Raw genomic sequence first — 22,983 nt, forward strand, 5'->3', positions numbered from 1 at the left:
ATTGTACTTTCTATTACATTTCTTCCGGAGCTTTTTTTTTACTCCTTCGTCAATCTATTGTGTATTCTTGTTTTTTTTTTATGTACCTTTCCCCTCCTGTCTGGGCCTTCTAAGGCCTGCAGTATTCCTAAATAAATAAGTAAATAAATAAATAAATAAATAAATAAATAAATAAATAAATAAATAAATAAATAAAATTAGGCTTATTGTGATATGCCAAGTGCGCAAGCATGGTGCGTCGTGGGGCCAGAGTGAAGAAGAGGGCAATGACGATTTGGATTGCATAAATTATCTTAAAGGTCCTCCAGGACGCGCGTCAGTGCGCATCGGGCGTCTCCCACGCAGGGACCGACAGGGAGTCCTGCTGTAATATGGCGCGAGCGCACAAGCGTCGCAACAGAAAAGAAAACAAAAAACACGCACCAATCGGCAATGTACAACGAGGTAACAACGAATAAGAAAACGAGAGAGAGAGAGATGGAGAGAGAGAGAGAGTAGCGAAAGCGCGAGAACTAATCGCGGAATTTCAAATAAGAATTTTTTTGAAGTACCTCCTGCCGCCCGATTCTTGACCATCCTTCAGTGGGGTCGAGCCATAGAAGTGGTCTACCACCACCACCACCACCACGAGGGAAGGGGAGAGAGAAAAACGTAAACGTGAAAGTAAATCAGGGTTAAGTATAAAGTTTATGATAATTAGGAAATAGATTCACCTGGCAGATATAGAAATAAAATATTAGTAATCATATATAAACAGCAAATTTTTGTGTGTGGTATTAGAATAGTTTCGAACACACAATCAGCGATTTAATGAGCTATTCAATTATTCATTTCGAGAATTAACATAGGAACCTTCTTGTGTCGCAGAGATAGTCACGAATGGCCACGGAGTTGTTCTTGTGGCTAAAGCCCAATGAAGAAGCCCTGAACGAGAGGATATTTTGAGTAATTAAAAGAATACCCAATTTTCGCAATGAAATTTTGAATTTATTCCTTTGAATTCTAAATCGACCACATGCTGGTAGAAAGTGGTCACTGTTTTCGGGTTCCTGGCAGGTGGGACACAGAGGGAACGGTGCCAGACCGGACCTGCATACGTAAATATATAATGGTGGGATGGGGCACCGTAACCTTGTTATGGAGATTTCCAATTTACGTGTGGGACGCCATTTACTGTCCCGTAAAAAGAAGTGGTTAAATTTCGACGTTTTGATTTTCAGTTTTGTAGAACCTAGGCAAAAAAAGTAAATTTTCTAAACCTAACCGCAGTGACACAAGCCGAAGTAGGCATAACAAAAATAAATGGTCCATCAAGCGATATCCGCGAAAGTATGTCTGCCATTTCATTTAAGAATATACCACGATGGCCAGGAAACCATACCAAACCAGGCTAAAGTTTGCAGTGGCAATGATTTAAATGTATTGACTACAGTAGTGTCTGAAGATGAAGGGTGTGATTTACATGCTTATAGTGAAGCAGTCGTTGTAATCACCGTTTTCGGATCGCGATCTACGAGAAACAGGGTTACTTTGTCTAGAGTTTCTTTCTTTCTTTCACTGAGATAGCTGCTGAGAATACTTGGGTGAATTTTATTGCGATAGCAATCATATGGACATGCCAGACGAAATTTCATCGTCTTCGTCGCCGTGATGTTCTCTATAAAGTCCAGGTACAATAAGAATAAGCAGCCCGTGCACCCTATGCTGTGGTGCGAAAGAAAGCGTGCGAGGGTATCAAAGAACATCTTGAAGGGGCAGCGCAAAAAGACGATGACAGAAGGCAGGAACACACAGGACAGCGCTGAACTCACAACTAACTTTATTCGAAGGCATACATACACTTATGTACACAACCCATAGCCACGTGCTCTCCCGTCTATATATATATATATATATATATATATATATATATATATATATATACTGGCACCATGAATAAAGGAATTCTGAGGTTTTTGTGTGCAAAAACCATGATTTGACTATGAGGTACGCCGCGTAGTGGGGGACACCGGAGTAATGTTTACCAGCAGGTAAACCTTATTGCCCCCAGTGTGCTCCCAATGCACGGGACACGGGCTTTTTGCGTTTCGCTCCCATCGAAATACGGCCGTCGCGGCCAGGATTGATCCCGCGACCTCGTGCTTAGCAGCGCAACACCATACTGCTAAGCTACCGCGACGGGTACCAAGAACGAAAATGTTTCGTGTGCAGAATAGTGGGCCCATGTAAAAAATAAAAAAGCAACTGTGGACTAAACTGGTTCACTCTGAAACCAGGGTTCATCTGTTGTAACCCCACGACCGGAGTGGCCCCATAATGGGCCATTCCTTGTACTCGTCCGATGCGAAGTATTCTTTGAGCTTGGATAGCTGCTCAAATCTTTCGAGGTACTCGACAATCTCCGGGTATTGCTGCACGGCGTCCGGTTTGAACACTCGGTGCCAGTCGAGCCCCTCGTACAGCAGGAAGTCCACGTAGGTGAGCCTATCTCCGAGCACCCACTTCAGTCCGGCTAGGTGCTTGGCCCAAGGCTCGAGCATGTCCTTGACGTTCTCGGCGTATGACTTGAGCCCTTCTCTGTACCGAGGCATTGGAACTGCCTCGTAGGCGAGGATGAGGCACAGGTCCTGAGCTTGCTGCTCGAGAACGTCGAGTTCCGTGGCTTCGAGGCTGTTCCTGCATATTTGATGGAGGAAACAATGCAAATGATGCCAGGTTAGGCCACCCACTATCAAACCGTCAATACATCTGCCAGAGGGGCATATTTAGTGTCACAGTGCACGGCTGCCAGCCGCTCGGTCTCAATGCCTTTCAGAGGCTATCAGAGGACGATGATTAGAGCGAAAGTTGCTGCAGAGGGAAATTAAAGTGAGCCGTTTCGGCTGAAGTCATTACACTCCGTCAAGGTCCCTCGAAGGGTGTATAGCCTCGACAACATTAATTGTATGAGTGAGCGAAAACAGAAAAAAACTAAAAGAAAACGGAAGGTTAATGTTTTCTCAAGCTTTATTCCAGCTACGTTCAGCTCCAGAAACAAAAAAGAACAGTTTTGTGCTTTCGATGGTTACTTCATTTGTTTGGATGAATCTGGAAGTGGTGGCAACTTTTTCATCGTCGTCTTTTCTACAAGCACTCAATTGTTGAACGATCAAAGGGTGATAACATCAGGTGGTATGGAAACATTTTGTAAATAAAGCACTTTTCGCCAAGGTGCTTAAGCAGTCAATATAGAAAAAGAAAACAGGAACAAAGCGGCACTTTCTGCATTTTCTACGATTCTAGACGTGCGCCAACCAATAAAGTCTATCCAACAACACACACACAAAAGAAAACAAGCTAGCTTAGTGAAACAGAGAAAGAGAGAAACAGTATTACTTTCCTTAAGAGAAGATCGTGATGGCACTTAGGGCAGATCGCGGTGTTGAGGCGTTACTCCATGTCCTAAGTAAATTTTCAACACAGAAAGAGCGATCATGAAGGTGACTCGCTGCTGACATGAAAGCATGCCTATATGCTGTTAAAAGTTAAAACAGATTAGGAAAACGTGTTCCGAGTTCTCCCGTGAATTATCGCATGCGTGAAAAGGCGTACACTACTAACTCGATACAAAAGGTACTTGTTTACTCCACTTCTGACATGAGACGATGGATCAACGAGTCTATGTAACGGTTATCACAAACATGTATCTTTTGATAGAAGGGGCATTCATTTGAATATTTTGGGTTACAGGCTTGCACGGTTGTTCAATTTTAATTTTAGCATCAGTCCTCATTAATTAGGTTACTGCGGCAGCAGAAGAACTACGCACATCACGTTGTAATTACGTCGGCAGTTTATTGGCTTCAGTGTTTCCTGCGATAGCAACACGCTTAATGTCGTTTAATATTTGTTTAATGTCAGGCGATACAGCTATAACAGTTTTCTGTGAAATCTGATAAATCGTATTTGCCGTTACAATCACGCGGGCGAAAGCACTACTAGGGTTATGGCTAGGATTCTGTGTATGTTTCGTGTCCGTCAACAAATCTGCATGGACAAAAACTCGGCTCCAGAATTTGATGCAACATCGCTTCATTCTATGCAAAAGCTTATAGGTCGCATCCCTTGGATGTAATATTTACAGCAGATTAGTTATCAATCGGTACCACTTTCAAGACCAATAGACTTTCAGGTAGAGGATTTTTTTTCCCGTGCTTAAGAGAGCATCGTTTTACGCGATGGACAAATTTCTCGTTGGGTAGGCAAAGAAATGCCTACGCATTTAATAACAGAGGTGATACGAGAATGTGTATGCTTACCTATAATCACGATGGCCACCGATCAGGACAATAAATGTGTTCGTACCTTTGTTCAAAATTCTGTGTCACCTCTGTGACGTGTGCTAAACAGCTTCGCTGGTCGTCTACCTTCACAGGGTGGAATGGCTGATGAGTTATCCACTTTCATTTTCATTTATTTACTGTTTCTTTACTTCAATTGAGAACTGCACCTAGTTTCACCTATGCTGTCCTTGGTGTCATAGTTTGTCTGGTTGTTACGATTTGACTAATAATAATCGTGGCAGAGATGACATTGTAGCAAAAAGGGTGCAAGAAGAATTCTTCTCCAGTCCGAAAATGTCGCCATGTTGTACCTTACAATCAGCGGCCGGCGCTTTCGGCTTTTTCGCCCTCATAGCACTATAGAGAAAAGAGATTGCCCAGTTGACGAGGTGGTATTGTGTAGCCGTGTTTCTGTGGACGCCATTTATGATGTGTTTAGAATTATAAAAGAAACTACATTAAATGAGCATTTGGAAATATTGATCATCATTCCAATTGTTATTTGCAGCACCCTATTGCTACTACAGTCAATTCCGAATGTCACTTTGTTTTGTGGTGTAGCATCGAGCCGTCAAAATGACACTCACTGAAGTGCTCTCGCTGAACACGACAATGCCAATACTCTTGGCCAATACTCGTGGCCAAGATTCTTGCCACGATAATCTCCATGTTAACCTAAAGAACCATAATACAGCTGTTCAAGCGGGGAACCGAACCCACGACCTCGTGCTCACGCGGCACAGACGCCACAACCAGGTGTATCACCGAGGCGTTTGGTGACGACGTTGGACAACGAGCCGCTCTGCTCACCTGGCGTTCAGGTCGTACTTTCGTCCGAGATGCCGCAGAATGGCCACACTCTGCGTGATCTTCACGTCGTCGTCGATGTAGTACGGCAAGTTGGGAAACTTGAGTCCCAGCGCGAACTTGTCCTTGAGCCATTCACCGCGGCCGCACTCCGGAGGCGACCCGTGCTGGTAGCGCTTGTCCTCGAACTTGACTCCCTCGTGGACGAGAAGGTTGCGGATGGCTTGGGCAAAGCCTCGCACGTCCCAGTAGGCGAGCACGGGGACCATGCTGTTCACCTGTGCCCGGAATTCAACGACATTTCCTTAATTGCGATAACGTTCATACGGACTCCCCCAGGCACACTTCCATCGTCGCCGCAGTGATGTCCCGAATAAGTTCGAATTGCGAGGAGAACGAGTGACCCGCGTACTATTGAATTAGTTATTAATGCGAAATCATTATATATGTACCATGAGACACAAAAGCCGGCGCTGTCCGCAACGAGGGGTAACAAAAATAATCAACATTATAGAAGTCATCACTGTTTTCTGTCATTGTCTTCTTCGTCTGCTGTAGCAATGCAGGATTAAAGTTAGAACAAATTAGAGTAAGGCCAACTAAGGTGTAGTAAAGCGAATTAAGGTGAAGTGAACCAATATGAATTAAAGTGTATTAAGGTGGATTAAGGCCGGTACAAATTATATCAAGGTGGATTAAGGTAGATTAAGGTAGGAACAAATTAGATCAAAGGGGATTAAGGTGGACTAAGGTTCATTAAGGGAATTTAATCTTTGAAGTGGCTTTTCCAGCGCAATAAACAACACGGACGACAGAGAAGCACACACGGACAGCGCTGTGCTTCTCTAACAGCTGTGCACACTAACAGCCCGCCTAGAGCCTTACTTGTTCACAATATTATTGTTATTGCACGAAGCAGTTATCATTTAGCTTTGGTTTCGCTTCCCAAGAGGCGCACTTGTCATGACGTCACGACGTGGGAAGGCAGTGACGCGTGAACAGAAGGTTGGGATGTATTGCACGCTTACTGCGGCTTTGTAGGCCGTAGCTCTATGGGGCAGCGCGACCACCAGCAGGATAGCACTCGGCTGAGAGAGCCGAAGTGAGTGGCAGGCGGTTTCACAATGGCAGTTCGCTGCGTTATCGCCGCTTGTGGAGTTCAGTGGGCACATGCACAGGCGCAACCAATCCTTGTGACGCGCGAATTCCCCCACAAATTATTAAGCGCCAAGTCTGCGCCATAGCTCTACTCAGTATACAGGTTGTTGTGCGCAACTGTAATGAAAACACCCGTCGCCATATACGTTAGTGGCAGTGCAGCCACGTAATAATAATTTAAAGAAAACGCACGCAAGAAAGAAGCTGTGTAATAGCGCTGTGCATTCACAGCACGGCTAAGCTAGTGCTGCACGCTGCCTCATGGACATAAGTTATAATCCCAGTGGTTTCATCATCAGCAGCAGCAGCATGTTTTTCTGTTCACTTGAGGGCGATGGCCTCTCCCAGGGACCACCAACGACACCGTCTTGCGCAAGCTTATTTCTAGTTACGCCAGAAAATCTCGTAACTTCATCGCACCACCTGAGGCTCTGTCGTCATCGGTGGCCTGGAGTAAAGGTAGAACATCGGGTGTCTTTGCCTACTCGTTGAGCTGCCTTAAAGCTTTGTTTTCCTTCACTCTATACCGAGGGTGATACTGACGTTGTGTAGATTACCTGACAACTTGACGATCATGGTCGTCGTAGGCGCAACGGAAAGCGAGGGTGAGTGTCGACAGTATAAAACCAGTAAAACCGTTCTTCTGCTCTACGAAGCTTCAGTCTGTCACTGGAGTAGATGCTACTCCTCTGCAGAGGGCCTGTAAAGTGAGTCTGTTGAAGGGGTTGTAAAGTGAGTCGGTTGAATATATACATGTCTACGAGAACACATGGGGTCCGCGCGAAAAGACGGGGCAAGATTGCACAATACGAACGCAATGTTGTCTGCTTTCGTCTAACACAAAACGCAGCATGCGATAATATTGTCGACACTTGTCTTTTGTGTCACGGTCCTCAAGTATTATAGTTACTTCTCTGGGTTATGCCTCGATATAACGGAATTCAGTGTACGGCAGCCCGAATGCCACATTGCCAGCTCAGACGCCGACAAGTGACCCTGCGGTAAAGCCACAACGTCCCGTCGTTGTTATTCAACGAAATTATTAGAACGATGCGAGTCTCGTGTTGGAAAAGCGAACAGAAGTAATCACGTTAAAACACGTCGGCGGCAGCCTCTTTTCTTGCACCGTGACAGTAGCAATGCATGGCCGCGCGTCGCGACAGCGACTCACTTTAGTGTAGTAGGGTGTTTGCTTGGGCTAGTTGGTAATTCATGATAGAAAATGACGTACAGCGCGAAGGGCAAGGACTGCGAGAGACGACATAAACTGCTCTGCACATACATACACATACACGACGACATTAATGCCTGCTAATAAATAATACAGTGTATGTCGTCTCTCGCACTCCTTGTCCTTCGCGCTGTACGTCATTTTCGTTCTACCGGTACCGATACAACGTTCCGCTAATTTGCTTTAGCGGAGTTTACCACGTGTGTCTTGTTGGGAGCAACTGACTACGGTATATAGAGCTGTGACGCTACGCAAAAATACTTTAATATCATATGTTAACGCGTAATATTTGATGTACACGCTAAAGTTTTAGCCTATGTCTATAGTGTTCTACAGTGGCCATTACCGTCTCGGCCGTCTGCCAGTTCTTTTTTGCCTGCTAATAAACCTCTACCACGCCAAGGAAGAGTGGGACTCGCTTCTGCGTAGCCCCGCTCTAGACAAGAAAATCCTGGCTGTCCGGCATTCCCGCGACCGGGCCAGTGGGCTAGACCTGCCGGTCCCGACGTGGGTCTAACCGGGTGCGCGAGTTCGCGTCCTCGCCGGACCTGCAATCGAGTTTCTTCCCTCACTCCCTCCCTCACTCACTCTACTACGTGTGCAGCTGCGGGTGCAGCTTGGCACACGCAGAGCTGACACGAATCTGGGAAGGAAGCGGCGCATATATATATATATATATATATATATATATATATATATATATATATTTGTTACAATTGCTCTACATTTCACTATCTTATTCTCAGTGGAATATTCCTGCTCAGCCGTCGCTATTGCTTATTTGCTACTTCAAGCCAGCCATCAGAGGACCTGTATACAAAGCCTCAGGCGTGCCTGTTGCCTTAGTATTCTCCAGTTCCCTTACTGGTGCAGCCTTCCTACGCCTGCAGTAGCTTTTACAGCGCACAGTTATGTATGAAAAATTCAGAATACGACTAAAAAGTCGTCGCTATTCTAGTATATTCGACGCGGTGATCCGTTATTCAATATTGTCAAATATTTGTGTCGACTGGAACATAACTCATACCAGCAATTATTGGATCTTTGAGTGACAGAGACTGATGCAGATGAGTACTCTCCAGAATGATTCTACTGCAGGTGAGCCAAAGTTGTTTCGCAGAGGCACCGGCTCCAGAGCAAACGCACGGGGAAAATGCATTCTGATTAATAATTTCCAATCTTTTAATAAGAATGCTTTCTCTCTAGGCAGCTATATAGGAAACATTTATCTCAAATTAGAAAAACATAATTAGGTATTTGACTTGTCTCATCATAATTTCATCTCTAAAGCAAAGCGCGGTGCTGGATTGTCACACTTATCTCTTTTAACGAACAGAATATTTGGTATACGTATCTGATGTCGCGGTATATATATATATATATATATATATATATATATATATATATATATGTATGTATGTATCACAGTACTACGTACGAGAGCATGTTGCAGTAAGACAAAGAATTTCATGAGGGACACAAACACAGAAAGACACGACTTTTTCAACGGCCTTGTTAATACCAGATAGTAGAGCTAAATTTATGAACTAGAAAGTATTCCCGTACTTCTCGGTCATGATGTGATTCCACATCTGATTTGAATATTGAAGCACACGATTTTTCCGCAGATTAAGACAGACAAAAGGAAGAAACATAGCCGACGGCACGCGCAGCATTAAATGCTTATGCGTACGTCTATGTTCTTCCTTTTGTGGGCGTCATGATTTTAGGCAAAAGTGTGTCCTTTAGCATACACCAACTATGTTAATATACAGTTCTGCTGATTGTAATATCGTTGCTTTTATATCGTCTAAACATATCCGTCTGCCGGGTCATTCATTTGACGACATAAATGTATCGTACTTAGTCTGACAAATTCTTGCTATGCATTTGCCATCTCGCTAACGTTACTTCACTTGCAGGCGTCGCGCAATGTGTGGCAAGTGCAGTGGTTTGCCGAGTGTCTTGTAACTGCTTTTTTCGTGCGTGTACTCAGTGCTCCTGCATCGCGCTTAGATCTTCATATTTCACTCTATCATTACCGTCTCTAGCATTTGCACCCTCTTGTATCCTTGATACTGCCCACAGGTGGATTCCCATAAAAGCGGCTGCGCGCTTGTATCTAGGTTTACTCTAACGAAGGCCATGCCACGGCCGAGGCGTCAGCGACTAAACATACATTTTTCGTGTGTGTGCTTCTTGTTCTTCAACAACACGCACACACTCATATATATACTTTAACACTTATAATGCTAACACATTAATACTATTGCGGATAGCTTTGACATACCGTTAAACTTCCCTACCGTCTTCAGTCTCGATCATATCTGCCAGCTTAGCGCTTGCTACTATGGCTAAGCGTCGCCGGTCATGTTGTACCACTCAGCGAGTTAAAAGCTGGCAGTTGGCACAGTTGGTCATAACAAAATCGGCACGTTGAATTAATTGTAGCATGTTAACCTATAGACTTACGTTGGCAAGTGATGACGCATAATCCACTGGTGATCGTCAAGTCGCTGTTCCGCACGTTTATGCGCATGCCGAGAACGCCGCTTATATGTGCTGCGCAGCGCTTTACAGACAACCTTTCTGAATTCACGAATGGCGCCAAGCAGATAGCACTCCACGAAAACAGTTAGGCAACCATGCCAAACAACGGCGCGTGCTATCTGCACGAAGAAAGGCGGACAGCGACGGCAGTCTCCTTTTATCGTCGTATCCTTGAACGAAAGTCCTTGCCCGACAGTACTCGCCTGTCCTCGCCTGTCAAGGATGGCGTGAGAGACAAATCCTCCTCTCCGCTAGCATTATCATGGCCATCAAACATTCCCCGCTGATCCTCACTCTTAAGCCTCCCCAGTCTAACAGCTTGAATACTTCTAAGCATGCAGTGAATGGCATTGGAGAGTTTCTGTTTCCTTGTTTGACCTCTTTCTCGATAAGTAATTTTCTTCTTTTTCTTGTACAGAAGCAAGGTAGGCGCGGACTCCTTGTACATACTTCCCAAGATATTCATGTACACCTCCTTTACACCTTGTTTATGCAGTGCCTCTGTGAATGCTGGTATCTCTACTGAATCAAAGGCCTTTTCATAATCTATGAAAACCCAACAAGGCTTATTCTTGGGCTACTTGGTGCGGTTTACTCATAATGGCAAATCCTTTAGCGCAATTAAAAAAGGGAGACAGACAAGAAAGACAAAAAAGCGCTGTCCTGTGTCTATGTCACGTCCCTGTTTTGTTTGAACTGCGGCTAAAGGCTTTGCCATTATGACTATGAAAGCCACATACAGAGAGGTTGATTGTACTCCGCAGATTTTTCAATTACCTAATTGATGACATGGATGTGAATCATTGTACAATATTCCTTCCTAAATCCAGCCTGTTTTCTTGATTAGTTGAAGTCAAGTGCGGCTCTGATTCAACAGAAAATTATTCTGGTGAATATATCATACAATATTGGTAACATATAATGAAATCACGAGGCATTATTACATGAACAGAAGGGAATTCCCAGTGCCACACGCTAAGCTCAATAGAGCTCAAGCGGTGACTCTGAGATTGTTGCAAACAAGAACTTATCCAAGTCCAAACTTTATTAACAAGATATATCCTGAAAGAGAGATACCAATCAATTGCGAGAAGTGTAATGGCATCATTACTCTGGATCACATGCTTTGGCAGTGGCCTGTGACTTTCACAGACTGTGACAAGGAAAGAGACTGGTGGCAGCGAGTCCTACACAGTGGAGGTCTTTTCGATCAAGTACAGGCCGTCCAGAAGGCCCATGATACGGCGGTAAGGTTAAACCTTACTGTCCCGACGTGGGAGCCGCCTGCGTCAACCTGAGGGTTGATCTTCAGGACATTAAATAAAGTTCATCATACCATACCATACCATACCATACTGAAAGCAAGCTTACGGGCCAATAATTCTTCAATTCTTTAACGTCTCCCTTCTTGTGGATTAGTACAATGCTGGCATTCTTCCAGCTCTCTGGTACACTTGAGGTCGTGAGGCATTGGGTATAAAGGACCGCAATCTTTTCAAGCATATCTTCTCCATCTTTTATAGAATCGACTTTTATTCCATCTTCTACTGCCACTTTTTCACGGAGCCTGTCTTGCAAAGCTTTTCTCCCCTCAACGCTAGTTACACATGGAGCTTCTCAATCCGCTTCGTCACTTCTTCAATCAAGGTTGCGTGGCTGCTCTGGGTACTATAAGGTTAGTATAGAAGTCCTCTGCTGCCTTGACTATGTCATCGAAATTCCCATAAACTTAGCCTGATTATCTTTCACTGCACACATCTTTCTTTTTCCAATGCCAAGATTTCGTTTCACTGATTTCATACAGCGTCGATTTTTTTACTGCTTCCTCATTCTTTCTGGCGTTATAATTTAGAACATCAGCTTCCTTCTTGTTTATCAGCTTCGACAGTTCAGAGTATTCTATCTGATTTCTTGAGTTAGACACTTTCATGCCTGGTCGTTTTTTTATTAAGCCCTTTGTTACTTGGGAGAGCTTGCGTACTCGTTGCCTTGACGCTTTATCTCCTTCTTCAGTTGCTGGTTCTGAAATCAGATTAGTTACGGTTTCATTCATTAGTCATCTAATTAGTCAGTGGGCATGGAAGCATGTACGGAATGAAGGGCTTACGCAACTTGCCGCTCTTGTAGTTTTTTGGCTTCCTGTCCTTTGGCTGGAGCATCGGTGTGCCGGTGGCTCTTGTGGAATTCTGCGACAACCCGCCGGCTTCCGCCTTTGACAGATATTTCGCCAAACAAATCCCGACTACACAAGTGCCTTGCCCGAGTGCTTAGGCTTTACCTTTCGGCCTAACTTCTGGCTTGCATCACCAGTACGCATACACTTCGCTGCATTCCAGACTGGAACATCAGTGCGCAGTCACCCCCGGGCATGAACTGCATGAACTGCTCTGTTTTTTGAGGATGGTAGGTATGAACCGGTGCGTTTTATGGAGGACAAACGGACACACTGGTGCGGCCCTGGTGCACTCCAGTGAGAATTATCGGGGATGGTAATAGTCAATCAAGCGTCCCGAAAAGCGACGTCTTCCGAAGTGATCACTCTAGAATATGACTTCTTCGTTTTGAAGTGGTGCCAAACTGCCTTCATTTACGCAGAATATACTGGAACGATTTATTTTGGAAGCAGAGAGCTACAACAGCCTACGCGTGTCACATGGAAGTCTTCTTGAAGCCCCACGTCCTTCGGAAGCCAAGGATTGGCCATTTCTTGTAGCGATCCGAAGTGAAGTAGTCCTCGATATTGGGCAGCTGCTCGAACCTCTTCAGATACTCAAGGATGTTCATGTACCCTTTCATAGCGCATGGTTTGAACTGTCGGTGCCAGTCGAGCCCTTCGTAGAGCAGGAAGTCCACGTACGTCAACCTGTCCCCCATCGTCCACTTCCTGGAGGCTAGGAAGTCGTCCCAGGGTTTCAGAACCTCGCCCAGCATCTTGGAGTAGGAGTAGAGACCGTACTCGTCCTCCGGTTTCGGGGTGGCCGCATTGATCAACTTGAGGCACAGGTCCCGCGCCTGCTGCTCGATCACGTCCAGTTCTGCGTTCTCCAGCTCATTCCTGGTTGGTTGTAAGAAAGAGACAAATATCGATGACACTGTGACTACGGCTTTCCAATAAGGACGCTCATTCTAAAGTTGTGGGCTTAGACACACGACAGAATTGTCGGGAAAAGCGTCACACCGCTTCCGAGGCTTGTCTGGTGCCGTATACAGAAGCAGTGAGCGCAGTTACAAAATAACTATGCATGCAGGCGGATATGCGTGAACCTACCTGAAATCCACACGCAAAGGGTATTTGTGACACTGTTCACAAAGACCAGTTCACATGCTGGAGCGTTTTTTCGGGCTGATGGTGTTGGTGTCCAAACAGGCGGGCTTATCCTGGTAAGCAGCGTCTCTTTCTCCTCGCGACATTTGTAGCTTATGGAAGCTAATAAAATAGTTCAGATGGAGATCGTACACTATCTCGGCCTTCCATTGGCTCTGGCCTTTGCCCTTGTCCGCTCATGGAAAGAAAGGAGTTCAATCAGAATAGAAGCATATCTTATAAATCTATAGCTCAGAATGTTTACACTTTCTCTTCGTTTATCTGGAAAGACAGCATTTACGTCATTAGACGAAGTCCGTGTTATGTTTTAGCTCTAGAAATTAGAGCCTCTTGGCCTTGCGCAAGCAAATGACCCCAATATAACTTTTTCATGGGCACGTGTACCCCTTGGCTTCGTCAAGAGTGAACAAGCAGACGCTGCAACAAGAACGCCTTGAAGGAACGATACCTCTATTAAAGTTCTTATCCCGTTTTCTTGACAACACGAAAATCCTCTTTATTTGCATGATACGAAACTTTACGTGGACCCAGCTGTGCTGATGCCACAGGAATAGAAATAAAATTACGTATGGCTCAAAACTAAAATGCAAGCAAACATATATGTGACACTCGATTCACCTTGGTGAATCGAGTCGGGGGCCGCAGCGACATTGGTCCGAATCGTGAACGCTGCCTGTATAGGGTGGCTGAAATGTTTGCCACATGATTTTCGCCCCTCCTCCGTTTTTGCCAAGGTGGCAGAAGGTGCAGCTGTATTAGTCCGGCTGAACACGCCATGAGCCGACATCTACGAGAAGGTTTTGTTTTGAGTCCTTCGCCTGACGCGAACTGTAGAACCATTATTATAATGGTAGCGCTAGCCTTTGTACGAGACACTCGACAGGACACGCGTCTTTCAGGGCATCGCAAAGCGGGTGGGGGCATCTACGCGTAAATTTCCTTCTCTTTATCATCCGATTACTTTATCATCCGATTCACTTCGCGGCCCTCCTCATCAAGTGCAGAGCAGCAGGTTAGAGTAAACTGGCTCTTAGCTCTCTGCATTTCCGCAAATAAATCACCTGTCCCCGTTTTAACGAAATGAACCTTGTCAGAGTGAGACGTGGGTGCATTGAAGACACCTGCACTTCGTCGGCGCAGACCTCCCACCCCACACGTACGCAAGTCACGTGTGCACACCTCTGCGCATCCGGTACCTCCAGACCACTGACGGTATGTGCGTGATGCAGTGTTCTTGACAGGGAAGCACTGAGCGCAGGGGGTTAATGAAGGGAAACGGAAGCAATACATGACGCATATGATCATTGTTCGAGGACAATGCGCGGCCCAAAGGGCGTAAATATTGCTATAGCAACCAATTTATCTTTAGCTAGGCGTGGTATCGACATCGTATCTGTGTTTCAGTCCTTATAAGCTATATAACCATACATAAATAATACACACGAACCGTTTTCGCCTATTCCTCCATTGCGCATCAACAGAGCTGTTTATTTCGCTTGTGTGTGAACACGCGTGCGCGCACACGCATACACTGAATCAGACTGCTGCTCTGTTATGCACACTGAAAAAAAAAAATAGGTGAACACAGTGCGAGTTTAACTTGCATACCATGAAACCCCGACAAGTGCGACGATCTCTACACAGCTCGCTGCCCTCTGGCTTTGAGATACATAGTGTGGTGTCCTTTTTGGCTCTTTTTCATCACGCATTAGAAGCACCATAAGAATAGCTTGTGAGTCGATTATCCTTATTTTTTTTTTCTGCTGTTATCTCTATGTGTATGTATGATACGCTGTTATTCTTGATGTTACTAAGCGATGAGGCCGAAGTTAATCTTAACTTACGGAAAATTAAGAGCTGTTGCGATCCTTGGCAAATGCGGCTTAACCAAACTAAATCGGCTTTAATGTGCATCTCTAGAAAACAGAATATTCTAAATTTCTACCCGCCGCGGTTGCTCAGTGGCTATGGTGTTAGGCTGCTGAGCACGAGGTCGTGGGATCGAATCCCGGCTACGGCGGCCGCATTTCGATGGGGGCGAAATGCGAAAACACCCGTGTACTTAGATTTAGGTGCACGTTAAAGAACCCCAGGTGGTCGAAATTTCCGGAGTCCTCCACTACGGCGTGCCTCATAATCAGAAAGTGGTTTTGGCACGTAAAACCCCATAATTTTTTTTTATTCTAAATTTCTCATCCTGTATCAACGGTCATGAACTTTCTCGAGTTAAACAATGTAAATATGCAGGTCTCATATTTACAACCGACTTGCATTCGAATCTTCAGCTAAATGACCTTTCGTTGGCCGCAAACCGCCAGCATAACATGTGTTTCTTCCGCGGCAGGGTGGGACGAATCGTCGATACATCCGATGCCGATCTGGCTCGATCGCCGAAAATGCACCGTTCGACAACCATATAAGATTCATGTATAAGATAGCATTCTCACATGGAGGAAAGGGGTCACTCCAACCCGTTTCGCCTTTATGACCTCATCTTTTCCTCTCCCGCTAGGTAATGTGGCCCCTCTTTAGCGGAGTCCGACAACGAAGGCACAGGGTCCACGTAAACAGCTTTGCTGTAAAAATAAAGTTTTTTACCCTGTCTGCATCATTCTCGCTCTTTTGCTGTGGCGGCCTATGGTGGAACACACACTGAGCGACCTCCCTGTTGGCATAGTAGGTAGCCTAGTGCAACTGCTATGCGTGTCGTCGGTGACAGGCGAAGGAACTCGCATGACGCCGCTGTATAATGGAGTTATTTCGCTTAATAGCTCATGGAATCTATAAAGAGATAGGGCTAGACGTGAGATGTGACCTGCAAGAAAGCTGCTCCATGAGCAGCTTTTTGTCTGGGGTCCATTTTTCCTTTCCTTGAGGAAAATAAAAACTGATTCTGATTCTGATTCTGAAATCGGCATCGGCTGAATCACGATCAAGCCTACATTAAACCTGGGAATCAAAAATTAGTTCTATATTAAAGCAAAGCTTTCTTTGCTGCTTCCTCTCACTTTTCGGCTACTGGCTGTTATCATGCACGTTTCACCGGTACCGGACATAGTGCGAGCAAGCGCCGGATATAGCGAAAAACGAGTCGGCCCCCTAGGCGGCGGTAGGTGACGCACGGTAACGTACGGACGTGAGCTCTAACACAAATTACGCCGACGTCGTCATTCTGTAATCGTCATTTTTTCGCCTTCATTCAGTTATGAGCCCTCCTTCGGGGTCACACAGCCGTCATTGTTACGCCGTATTCACTCTGCCGTAGTCATCACGCCGCTGTCATCATTCCGTCGTCGTCATCATTGTTTCGTTATCATTCGGTCTTGGTCGTCTCCGTCGTCATGGAGTCATCGTCACCCGGTCGTAATCGTGCAGTCCTCGTCATAGCGTCGTCATCATGCCCTCGTAATCATGTTGTCGTGGTCATTCCGCCGTAGTCGTCATGCATTCGTAGTCATACTGTCGCCTTCATGTCATCGTGGTCGTCATCGTTGTCATTCTGTCGTCTTAATTCCAGCTTCATCATCCCGTTGCCATTTTGTCGTCACCGTCACGCCTTCGTTGTCATTCCACTGTCCTAATTTTATTATGATGTCGTCGTCATGATGTGGTCATTGTTTCAAATTTGTCATCCAATTGTCGCTATAGCATAGTCGTACTTTGTCAGACCATCGTCGTCATCGATCACATTGTTGTCATGCCGTTGACGTCACGTCGTCTTTATTCTGTCGTCACCATTGCTTCTTCGTCATGTCACCGTTGTAACACAATCGTCGTCATGTCGTCGTGATTATGCCATCGTCGTCATTTTGTCGTAGTGATCCCAGTGTCGTCATCGCCATGCCATCATTGTCACTGAGTCGTTGTCATCTAGTTTTCGTTATACCGTCGTTGTTGTTCCATCGTTCGTTTCGTCTTCGTCATTGACATGTTGTCATCCCATTTTGGTCATGCCATTGTCCTCGTATATCCCATGCCTATGTATTACCGTTTCACACCTCTGCCCCATATATGCTGGAGCGAAGGACGTTAGACAGTTTCCTAGCCAGCGTTGGCAGACAACTACTGTCGGAGGAAGCTATCCTCAGCCCATGGCCTGACACTGCAATTTCAATGCGTGCAATAAAAGTATTGTTTAAGTTCCTGCAGGACACCAAGCTCGACGAGCGGCTCTAGCGAGGCAACTGTCTCATGTACATAAGCACTCACCACTTCTCTTATCATCATCATCCATCCCGATACTTTCACTCCCCTTCCATCTCCCCCAGTACAGAGCAGCAGACTAGAGCGCACTAGCTCAGGTCGACCTCCCTGTCTTTCCTATCAATAAATTCTATTCATTCATTGTTTGTTCACCGCAGTGCATTTTGCCCGCAGAGCTGAAGTTTTAGAGACTATAGGGCTTTGCGTACGAAAACAATGGTTTGAATATGAGGCATGCCGTAGTGGAGGACTCCGGAATAAACTGTACCACCAGCGATTCTTTAACGTGGACTTTGTGGGGATGCATGACTCTCACGCCTCCCCTGAGATCTAGTTTTCCCGCATAGCTTGTCTCCTGCAGGGCGGCTTCGCCCGCCGCGTGGCCTGGCGCCCTCGGCGGTCGGAGTGGTTGAAGCGCAGTGCGAGAGATGGCGCGAGTGTCGCGCCGCTGCGGGGTTACTTGGGTGCGGGGAAGACAAGGCGCTCTCTCTTGGGTTCGAGGCAGCAAGCAGCACGGACGTGCCGTGCCACGCGTGCAGCGACCCATGCGTCTGCGAGACCGTCTCGCGTGGCCGCCTTGGAATGCGCCTCCGTTCGCGTGACAGTACGCGCGAACGACCAGGCGTTGGATTCCAGCATGGGGCGAACATATTCGCTCGCTATGCGGTCGCGGTGAGTCGGACTTCTAGATTTGTCGCGCGCCCATCGGCATGTTTTGTGGATAGCAACTCGGGTAGCAGGCATTGATCTATTAGAGGTGCAATAAATGCCCTTATGACTGTTTGCACTACTGTGTTGTCGTTCCTTTGTCCCAAGAGTACCGGAGGGGAACCCCACAACTTAAATCTAAGTACACGGGTGTTTTTGCACTGCGCCTCCATCAAAATACGGCCGCCGTGGCCGGGATTCGATATATCCCGCGAACTCGTTCTCAGTAGCTCAGCACCATAGCCACTAAGAAACCACGGTGGGACAGCTGATTTTTTTTTACATTTATATACTTGTGAATTGCTTGTCATACTTTGCTTTGTATTGAATGGATTACTTGACCGCTTTTGTTATTTGTTATTGTTTTTATTCTAGCTGTGCCGTTTTTCACTCCTGTTTTCCCATGCCTATGTATGGCCGCTCCACACTTCTGTCTCTCCGATAAAGGCTGGGCCATCGGCCATAACGTTAATAAAATAATAGCATTTTTGTTGTTTTTAAACGTGTAAATATTTAGTTCATAATTATTTCACCTGGTTTAGAATACACTTCTAATCTACTATATATTATATATAGCGTTTTGCATAGAACAACTCATTGTGCAGAGTCACTCTTAAAGAAGCTCACCAAAACCACTGATCTAACTGTACTTCGAACTCGGGTTAATTGCTTAGATGTTTTTTTTTTTCCAGAAAGCTGAATGCGAAAGAGAAGTAGCGCTTCGTAAGTGAAGTCCTGTTATTTTCTTTTGATGTATAACAAATGAAAAAAAAAATAAGATATTTGGTGCTATATTAGGCCCCCCCCCCAAAAAAAAAGAAATACACTTTTCTATTTAAGAGCGATATTGTAGCAATCCACGCAGAGTTTATATTGTTATCCAGTTCTATTTTCAACACGATCGCATATACCGTTCACGTACCTGGCGGCCAGGCCATGCTTTCTTCCCAGGTAGCGGAGGATGGCCAAGCTCTGGGTCAGCCTGACGTCGTCGTCGATGTAGTACGGAAGGTTGGGGAACGTGAGGCTCAGCGTGTACTTTTCCTTCAGCCAGGCGGCCTGGCTGTAGTCGGGCGGGGGCCCGAATTCGTACTGTTTGTCCTGGAACTCGACTCCCCTGTAGATGAGCAGGTTGCGGATAGGTTGTCCCAGGGACCTGACGTTCCAGTAGCCGAGTACGGGAACCATCGCCTGGCGCAGGAAAACAGCAGTGCCACGCATCGCGACACAAATGAACAGATAGATAAAAGAATGCGTAGGGAAGTCAAGACATGTGTCAGTAACAAAAGGCAGACAACCGGTTCATTGGTACACAAATAAATCGGAAGAAACGAGCGGTGAACACCATACCCAACGAATAAAATCACCGCCCCTTTCAGTCCGTGAAGATGGTCGAACAGCGATGCTGTGCTAGTTACACCGAGTGTTACACCATGCAAATCAAACTTCGCACGCAGTCTATGCTGGAAATCTTTCGTTTCACCATTTTTTCACCTCATTTTCGCTTTTGCATGCTTCGCGTGGATAGCATGCTTTAGGAGCATTGCCGTTTAAACTCGGCATCTCTGGCTCGCAGCTCGGGGTAGTCCCTATATCGAGGAGCCCGTTCACGAGCCAACTCTCGCTGACTCTCGCGGTAGGCAGCTTCTTCAGGAGGAACTCGTGGCCTTCCCTTAGTTGTAGCTCGAACGGAATGTGTGGAACCACTAGTCCTAAGCTCTGTACATTGGGCACAAGGCCCACCACTGGAGATACGGGCGCTGCAGTCGCTTTGACGATTGGTTGGATTGGTTTAACGATTGACGTGGCTGCCACGCGCTGGTATCGCGTGTCAATCGCTGGGCACTGTTCGTTGGCCGCAAACCGCCAGCATAACATTTGATTCTTTCACGACAAGGTGGAATCAATCGTCGATAAATCCGATGTCCATCTGGCTCGATCACCGAAAACGCACCTTTCGACAACCGTATAAGGTTCGCGTCTAAGATAACATTCTCACAGGGGGAAAGGGTCACTCCAACCCCATTCCCCCTGTTGAGCTCTTCTTTTCCTCTCCCGCTAGGTCACCTGGTGCCTTTATAGCGGAGTCTAACAACGACAGCACAGGGTCCGCATAAACGGCTTCACGGAAAAAGCATGCCATATTCCTACTTCTTTGTGTCCTAGTGCATCGCTTGTTTTGTCCGCTTTGTTATAACACTTCATATGGCAAGGAAGATGAGAAAACATGAAGACCCAACGCATTGTCGGAATTTAAATACCTCGAAGCTTGCTTGAGTTAGCGAAGTATCAACTATAATAGATGACACGCGCACGGTCTCGTCGGCTGTAGAGCTGTTAGCCATCCGTGTCACAAAACGAATGCGCTGTATGTTGCCTGTCGAGGGCAGAATGTTGAGAGGTGTATGTACAAAAAAAAGTACGGCACACATCTAATTTATTTTAAGGCGTGTCTTTACTACGTAAGCATTCCGGGCGTTTGGCCAAGAATAGGTGCATACTTAGCGGCACACACGCAGTGACTCAAGTTATTGTCTCCTCGTCAATACAACAGCAGCCGTCACTCGGAAAAGTGGGCGGAAGAGGCAAAAGAAAGCTTCGCTTTAAGTTTGGGACGAGAGGGAAAAAGATAACTAGGTAGTGCGTAGAAAAGACACGCATAGCGATCCTACGAATCCCGTCCGACTTCGCAAGACCCCAGAAAAAAAAAAAAGCGCATGGACGCGCACTGCTGGAAACAATCGTGTCGCGTGCCGCGTTGTAACTTTACCGTGCCGGAAATGTGCGTAGCGTGCGACTGCAACTCCATGATACTAGCCGCGTTTCACTGATGGATAGCGAATTTTTCGAAAAGTCCTGTAGGTTACGCTGGGGCGACAATTCAAAAACATCACGTTGCTGACGAAGACTTCTTGCAGTGTCGACCCTCTCTTTCTGCTGGTGGCAACGCGTGTCTGACTTCACGTGATCGTTAACATTGGGTCGCTAGAGACCGACAAGACCCCGACGCCAAGGATTGGCCGACTATTCGGCAAATTGTGTCACTGAGGCCATATGTCATATCAAGCCGACAACGACGCAACCGACGAGAGCGCGTTGTAGTGCGGCGAACTTTCGTGTCGACGGCACCGACAAAATCAGCGTGCCGACCATCGTTCGCCCGATCCCCTCGCTTTTGGCCGCCAAACCGATGACGCAATAACCGCAGCGTCTTCGTTTATACATGTAATCGCTCTCAAAATGAAATGTGCTTTCAAAGCTGAAATGCACAAACTTCAGCTCCCTCAAGCCGTGCACATGAAGTTTGAGCCGATGTTGATCCTGTTCAGCGAATGTTAGGGGAACGTCGAGTTCGTGCACCTGCCAGCAACAGACCTGGACTTAAAGGTAGGCTGTTAAGATGAAGGAAACTGCTTGTTTAGTTCCGTTCTGGCTTTTGAGGTTTGAAATCAACTACTCTTCGCATGGCGCGCACACAAAAAGCGCGAAGCGCCGACACAACACTGTGCCAACATCTGTATACATGCATCACCGTTCCGCAAGGCTGCAGCAATCGCATTCGCTACGTAACTCGGTGGGTCTGTACCTCTTGTTATACTAGTACATTTCTTAATTCCAGAGATACACTGTTTACCACTTTGTCAGACAGGAAACAAGAGACAGGGCCTTCGGTACAGCCGCGAGAACAACCGCCTCGCTCAGTTGTTACTGTTACTTCTGATATTACTGTTACTTCATTTGCAGGCATCGCGAAATGTGTGGCCAATGCAGTTGTTAGCCTCAAGACTTGTAACTGCTTTTTCATGCGTGTACTCAATGCTCCGGCATCATGCTTAGATTTACATCTTTCACTCTATCGTTATGTTCTCTAGCATATTTGCACCCTCTTGTCTGCTTGATATTATCCTCATGTCGATGCCCATAAAAGCGCGGCTTCGCGCTTGTATCTAGGTTTACTCTGACGAAGACCGTGCCACGGCCTGAACGTTAGCAACCGAACATATATATACATCTTTCATATGTGGGCCCCCCTTCTCTCTAAACTATATATACTTTGACACTCCTAATTCTGACACATTAAGACTGTCACAGATAGCTTTGTCATATCTTTATACTTCCATGCCGTGTTCAGACTCCACCATCTGCCAGCTTAGCGCGTGCTACTATAGTTATAAGCCTCCCCAGACGCATGGTTCCACTCAGCATGATAAAAGCGGGCAGTTGCCCCAGTGGGCTGAAGTAAAATCAGCACGTCTAACTAACTTTAAAATGTTAACTTACTTACTTTGGTAGGTGATAACGCAGAATCCCGTGACGATCGTGAGATCACTGTACCCCACGTTCACGCATATGCCAAGAACGCCGTTTATATGCGCTGCGCTGCCCTTTCCAGACAGCCTTTCCGAATTCACGAATGACTCCAAGCAGATAACACTTTCGGAAAGTGTTTAGCTCAGTAATTTCATGCCAGGCAATGTTGCGTGCTATCTACACGAACTATGGCGGACAACTACGGCAGCATCTTTTTATCGCCGTCTCCTCCAACTAGTCTTTGCCTGATAGTACTCGTCTTTCGTTGCATGTCGAGAATCCTCGCCTGCCAGCCTCACCTGGCAAGGACGGCGTAGAAGACAAATCCTCCTCGGCGTAGGAGACAAATACTCCTCTTCCCCAGTCAC

General features: G+C 46.1%; 2 protein-coding genes across 4 annotated transcripts; both read right to left on the reverse strand.

Annotated features, from left to right (window-relative positions):
• Positions 1-2,212: 2,212 nt before the first annotated feature.
• Positions 2,213-10,181, reverse strand: LOC135912526 (glutathione S-transferase-like). Its single transcript, XM_065444981.1, has 3 exons — positions 9,991-10,181; positions 5,133-5,407; positions 2,213-2,676 (listed from the first exon to the last, which is right to left on the reverse strand). Exons 2-3 carry the CDS (start codon positions 5,396-5,398, stop codon positions 2,280-2,282), a joined length of 663 nt encoding a protein of 220 aa, XP_065301053.1. The 5' UTR covers positions 5,399-5,407; positions 9,991-10,181; the 3' UTR covers positions 2,213-2,279.
• Positions 10,182-11,048: 867 nt separating this feature from the next.
• On the reverse strand, positions 11,049-22,675 carry LOC139055545 (glutathione S-transferase Mu 1-like). Of its 3 annotated transcripts, none has more exons than XM_070533053.1 (3): positions 22,590-22,675; positions 19,227-19,495; positions 11,049-13,123 (listed from the first exon to the last, which is right to left on the reverse strand). In XM_070533053.1, exons 2-3 carry the CDS (start codon positions 19,490-19,492, stop codon positions 12,718-12,720), a joined length of 672 nt encoding a protein of 223 aa, XP_070389154.1. In that variant the 5' UTR covers positions 19,493-19,495; positions 22,590-22,675; the 3' UTR covers positions 11,049-12,717. The 3 variants fall into 3 exon arrangements, with proteins under 3 accessions (XP_070389154.1, XP_070389153.1, XP_070389155.1); XM_070533052.1 differs by lacking the exon at positions 22,590-22,675 and adding an exon at positions 19,799-19,957; XM_070533054.1 differs by lacking the exon at positions 22,590-22,675 and adding an exon at positions 19,655-19,752.
• Between the last annotated feature and the right edge of the window lie 308 nt (positions 22,676-22,983).

This window comes from Dermacentor albipictus, chromosome 2 (assembly GCF_038994185.2).
Source record: "Dermacentor albipictus isolate Rhodes 1998 colony chromosome 2, USDA_Dalb.pri_finalv2, whole genome shotgun sequence".
NCBI classification, from domain to species: Eukaryota; Metazoa; Arthropoda; class Arachnida; order Ixodida; family Ixodidae; genus Dermacentor; species Dermacentor albipictus.